General features: G+C 37.5%; 1 protein-coding gene across 1 annotated transcript; it reads right to left on the bottom strand.

Moving 5' to 3' along the window:
- Positions 1–720: 720 nt before the first annotated feature.
- Positions 721–2,355, bottom strand: LOC137234016 (uncharacterized). Its single transcript, XM_067757663.1, has 2 exons — positions 2,284–2,355; positions 721–1,884 (listed from the first exon to the last, which is right to left on the bottom strand). The coding sequence occupies exons 1-2, from the start codon at positions 2,284–2,286 to the stop codon at positions 880–882; spliced, it is 1,008 nt and encodes a 335-aa protein (XP_067613764.1). The 5' UTR covers positions 2,287–2,355; the 3' UTR covers positions 721–879.
- Between the last annotated feature and the right edge of the window lie 3,845 nt (positions 2,356–6,200).

Raw genomic sequence — 6,200 nt, 5'->3', positions numbered from 1 at the left:
CCGTTTCAGAATTGTGTTTGGAATCATTTCGGGACTATTTTGGAACAATATTGGAATTTTCTTTTTTAATAATTTTGATTTGGGATCTCTTAATAACCATGTTCGAACTAGTTTGGATTATCTCTGGATAGTTTTACGATTATCACATTAAACATTTCGGATTTGTGTTTTTTTCCTTTTGCGATTATTAGGGAATATTTCGGTTTGACATTGTAATATGATCGATGCAACATTAAAGCGATGTCACACGATATTAAATGCATGTCATATGACATGATAGGATGTAGCATGACTTATCACGCAACGTAAAATGAGGCAGCCTGGTCTAATAAATATACAGATTTGGCTCTTCTGGTTATGTGTCTGATATTACATCTATCATGTTATTTTTTGTTAATTCACAGCCTGTGACTTTCTATGAAGCTGCTAAATTGAATATACACACGAGCAAGATATGCTATAACACGATGTGACATGACATCATGTGATTTTTTTCGAAATGTTAACATAAAAATTTCCATGCACTTTCTCATATGTACATATGAATACGAAATCAGGGTATTAAATGAAATGCAAACAATTTGACGCAATATGGTATGAATCTCTCGATTTCACAAGTCAAATTTGTGATATCATATCACATTATGTAATGCATATAACAACAAAACATTGACAAGGAAACATCGATAGTTTTAATTAATTTTTATTTTAATAAACCTTTATTTTAATAAATATTATTAATAATTGTTATTTTCTGTCAAGCATACAATTATACAAAAAAAAATAATCAAAAGTAAGAAAATATAAGAAAATCGACTCTTGTGTTTTTGAAAAAATCACTCACATTCTTAAACTAAATTAACATAATCTTGGTCACATTTAAACCATCACACGATAATGATTGCTATCATCAAGTAGTGCATATGTCTCTTCACCGGATCCATTGGCTTGCACCATAAAGAATTCATGCGGAGGCAAATAAGCAAGCTCAGGTTCAGCAAGAGAATTTTGTGCGAACCCGTCAGGTGCAAGCGTTGGTTGTAGTTCTAGCGCAGGCGGAGTCACCTTTTGTAACGGAGCTTCACCCAAGTTCGGTAACACTGCTGGTTTTCTATAGTGATAACCGTCATCAGCGAGAATTGCCGTTTCTTCATGTGTGACTTCTTTGAGAATGGGGGTGCGTGTAACTGGTGTATCAGTGGTTGGAATTAGAGTGGTTGCTGGTTCAGAGTTGGCGGTGGGCGCCTCTGTGGTGGGTGCTTGAGTAGTTGTTACAAAAGTGGTGGTCACCTCAGTGGTGGGCACTTCAGTTGTGGGTGCTTCAGTCCCAGACTCTTCGGTCACAACTGATTCTGTTGTTTGTTCTTTTAGCACAAATTTTTCATTTACGGGTGGCAAATATTCATTTGATATTTGTGGCATCGCCTGTGGTAAATCCAAATGTGGAGGCAAATAGTTGAGCGCTAATTTTTGTCCCGCTTGCGTTGGTGGCAAATATTCGAGACTTAAATGCGATACATCACGTCGCTCACGCAAGCGCAGTCTGCGTATGGCACGATACTCATAGCCACTTTCGCCAAGCACAGCTGTTTTAGGTCCAGCTTCAGTCGGAGTGTCGAGAGCTTCAGTGTCTGCTGACGTATCGGTTGCACTTGCTAGAGCTAATGATGGGGAGTCGCTTTTCTTTACAATGGGCTCATCTTGTGACTGTGGCTCTTCTAATGTAGGTGGTAAATAGATGTTCTGTGGTTCGGGCGGTGGTAGATAAATTTTTTGTGGTTGAACGTCTACAATTTCGGAGACATCCCTTATGTGTCGGTGTTGTTCGTTAAAGGGAAGGGCGGTAACAGCTGCCACGAAGCATAAGATGATGATTGCGTATTTCTATGGTAGGTAGAAATAAATACGAACAATAAGTAAAAGATTGGCTAATTTTTTTTATTATGTAAATGTGTAAGTAACTATAATTTTTTTTTTTTTTTTTTTTTTTTTAATTTTATAAGATTTTTTCATTTTTTATTTGTATAGGATTTCTTTTTGTTCTGTTTCTAGATTAATAAACACAGAAACGCAATTATGTATTTTAGTTTTTTAATTACAAATTTAAAATATTGTTTTTTATAAATTTTTTTTTTTTTAATTTTCAAAGTTGTTTTTATGTTATTTTTTCTTGTTGTTTATGTTTTATTTTCATAAATCAACATAAAAATACAGATTTTTAAAACTAAATATTCAACAGCTCATATGATGCCATTATTTTCACAAATTTTTATTCACAATTACCATTTTGTATATCCACACTTGTAATTACCAAATGCTGCTTCTAAGCTTGTTACCGAACTAACTAAACTCAATCGTATGACTTTGCTGTTAAAATGTGTAAATCTATTTATATGAAAAATTAACGCTTGAACGCAACTATGCAAAAATAAATCAAAATTCAAAAAGATAAAATCAATAATCGAACTCTTTTGCTAATATTTACCAGCGGCTCTTCCGCCAACAAACTGTCTACGCCCAATCTCTTATCGATCATCTTTGCATGGTCACCGCTATTCACTACACCGTCTTTGAGCTTATTTTATGCTTCAAACTGACAAAAGATAAACAAACAAAAACCAAAAAGACGATAAAACTCATATGGCCACATAAAGATATGTAGAGTCTACTGGCAAAGATACAAAGAGCATAACACTGGAACTACATTGCAAAAAAACTGTGCACATGCGCTGATGTTGAGAAGTTCGATCATCGTCCACGCTGCTTACATGGAAACATATGCACATACATACATATATACAACCAAACAATAGTTTCCTAATGCCCGTTTTGGTAATGACAATTATTTACTTTTCTATTGGTTGAGTTCGTTGGTACCTTTAATCATTTCCAATGCTCTGTGGTTATTTAGTTCAAAAACGTTCCAAAAAATAACAAGAAAGGAAGGCTAAGTTCGGATGTAACCGAACATTACATTCTCAGCTGAGAGCTTTGGAGACAAAATAAGGGAAAATCACCATGTAGGAAAATGAACCTAGGGTAACCCTGGAATGGGTTTGTATAACATGGGTATCAAATGGAAGGTATTAAAGAGTATTTCAAAACGGAGTGGGCCTTAGTCCTATAGGTGGACGCCCTCTCGAGATATCGACATAAAGGTGGACCAGGGGTGACTCTAGAATGTGTTTGTACGATCTGGGTATCAAATTAAAGGTATTAATGAGGGTTTTAAAAGGGAGTGTTGTAGTTGTATATGTGAAGGCGTTTTCGATATATCGGCCAAAATGTGGACCAGGGTGACCCAGAACATCATCTGTCGGGTACGGCTATTTTATTTATATATGTAATACCACGAACAGTATTCCTGCCATGATTCCAAGGGCTTTTGATTTCGCCCTGCAGAACTTTTTCATTTTCTTCTACTTAATATGGTCGACGGCGTATAAAAACTGGGCGTAGCTTCAACCGATTTCGCTCATTTTCACAGAAAAAGTTAAGGATTGGTAAATTTTTGTTGGACTTATGGCATTAAAATAATTCTAGACAAACTAAATGAAAAAGGACGGAGCCACGCCTATTTTGAAACTTCCTTTTATTTTTGTATTTTGTTGCACCGTATCATTACTGGAGCTGAATGTTGACATAATTTACTTATATACTGTAAAGATATTAAATTTTTGTTAAAATTTGACTTACACAAAAAAATTTTTTTTTAAGTGGGCGTGTTCGTCATCCGATTTTGCTAAATTTTATTTGGCACACATATAGTAATAGTAGTAACGTTTCTGCCAAATTTCATCATGATATCTTCAATTACTGCCAAATTACAGCTTGCAAAACTTTTAAATTACCTTCTTTTAAAAGTGGGTGGTGCCACGCCCATTGTCCAAAATTTTACTAATTTTCTATTCTGCATCATAAGGTCATCCGTTTTTGATCGCTTTATCCGTTTTTGATAATGAATTATCGCACTTTTTCCGTTTTTCGAAATGTTCGATATCGAAAAAGTGGGCGTGGTTATAGTCCGATTTCGTTCATCGGGATGAGATGAGTGCCCAGGAACCTACATACCAAATTTCATTAAGATACGTCAAAATTTACTCAAGTTATCGTGTTTACGGACGGACGGACATGACTAAATGAATTTCTTTTTCGCCCAGATCATCTTGATATATAGAAGTCTATATCTATCTGGATTAGTTTATGCCGTTACGGATTACCGTTATGCGAACAAAATTGATATACTCTGTGAGCTCTGCTCAGCTGAGTATAAAAATAATTGAATGAATTATGTATTCATCTCGAAATAATTTAACCACGTGAGTTAGCTGTCCCGATACGGGTTGGTCCCTTCAAACTTTGGGTTTCATATATTTAAAAATTTCCGTTTCTCCACATTCCCTTCCTCTTCTTAAACAAGTTCATCATTTCACGCCATTCTCCTCTGCCTCTCATTCCCGCTCTCTTTTCTTTCACCTTGGATTCAAACTCATTTTCTCCTTCTCACTGCTCCCATCACCACCAGTGTCGAACCTAAAACTACTGTTTTCCTATTTTCAGACTTCAACCATAAATGGTTTCACTGATGTTCAGTAAAAGACCCGTTAGTGACTGACGTGCCACGCTTAAGGCAACAAGGCTTAATGCCTCGGGGCAGCTTGAGTGCAGGTCCTATGGTCACAGCAATATAGCGCCATCTAATATCGGTCAAATGGATTATATGGTCCCGTGCCTGATCTTCGAAAATGATCTTGGGCCCACAATTGAGCTGGAGGGTTGGTGCGACGGTGCAGAAATGGCAGAACATTCTATATCCGTGTATACGGATGGTTCCAAATTAATGGCAGGGGTTGGATCTGCTGTTTACTGTGTCGACCCCGAAATAAGTAGATCCCACAGGCTGCCAGATTACTACAGCGTTTTGTCAAGCGGAAATTAAAGCAGTGGAGAAAGCACCAGATATTCTGGAAGAAGCGTGCTTAAGCTGCAGTCGCGTCAATATATATATTGATAGTCAGGCTGGAATTAAGGCAAAAATCGCACACAGTGCTTCATCAAGAAGTGTTCTGAAAGGCAAAGAAGCATTAGAAACACTTCGTTCATGCCAGACCATACATCTTTACTGGGTTCCCAGTCATAAAGGAATAGAAGGTAACGAAAAGGCCGATGATTTGGCAAAGGAGGCTGCAACACTCGCTGAGTCGACGATAGACGTCGCAATCTGTTTGTGAGAAATCAACAGGAGACAGGAGTTGCATATAATCCATCAAGCAGGAAAGGCGTGGACAAAAGCGCGGGGTTTCAAAATTTCTAAGGTCATGTGCAAAGCCCACGATATTAGGCTCACAAAGTGGATCATATCTCTGAAGATAGAAGACTTAAAGCTCATGCTGGACATACTGACTGGACACTGCCTTCTGGCGTCACATGCTTATAAGTTAGGCCCCGCCAGTAACAGCAAGTGCAGGAAGTGTGAGCTGCAGGAAGAAGCGATTGATCATGTTCTGTGTTCGTGTACTGCGCTCGCCAGGTCAAGGCTCCAGCTATTAGGGCGGCAGAGTTGCCAGATCTCGCGGCAGCAATTAAACTGGGTACTAGAGAACTGCTAGTATTTTCCAAGGAGACGGAGTTATTCTATAACATATATCATGATTGGGGTTCTTCCGACCGGCCAGTCCAACCTAACCAACTTAGGGGCTAGGTTTCTTTTTCCCTCATCCCACATTTTCAGATCATCCAGTTTCAAAGTGGTTCCTAATCAGTCCCGAAAAAATTCGTATAATAATTCTTAAATTATCCTGAACATAATCCCGAACGCTCCAAAACATTCCGGAACTAATCCCGTACCTGATGCGAAAAAGTTCAAAAATTATCTTAAACGTAATCTCGAAACGGTCTCGAATCTACCCTGTAATAGTTCGAACATAGTTTCAAAGCAATCCCGAGATGAATCCTGAAATTTTCATAAGTAATCCTGAAATGGTCCCGAAAACAATCCCGAAATAATCTGAGGATAGTTCCATAATGATATTGAAACAGTCACAAAATAGTGTCAATATGATTAAATAGAAATTATGAAGTGATTTCGAAAACTATCCCGACAAAGTGTCGGAATAATCTCGAAATTATCCCAGGTATACATATATTTATATAGTTCAATTCCCAATGAAAATATGAAGAGGTGGAGCACGGATAGGGTG

This window comes from Eurosta solidaginis, chromosome 5, assembly GCF_040869045.1.
Source record: "Eurosta solidaginis isolate ZX-2024a chromosome 5, ASM4086904v1, whole genome shotgun sequence".
Taxonomy (NCBI): domain Eukaryota; kingdom Metazoa; phylum Arthropoda; class Insecta; order Diptera; family Tephritidae; genus Eurosta; species Eurosta solidaginis.
This window is presented reverse-complemented; position numbering and strand designations above follow the sequence as displayed.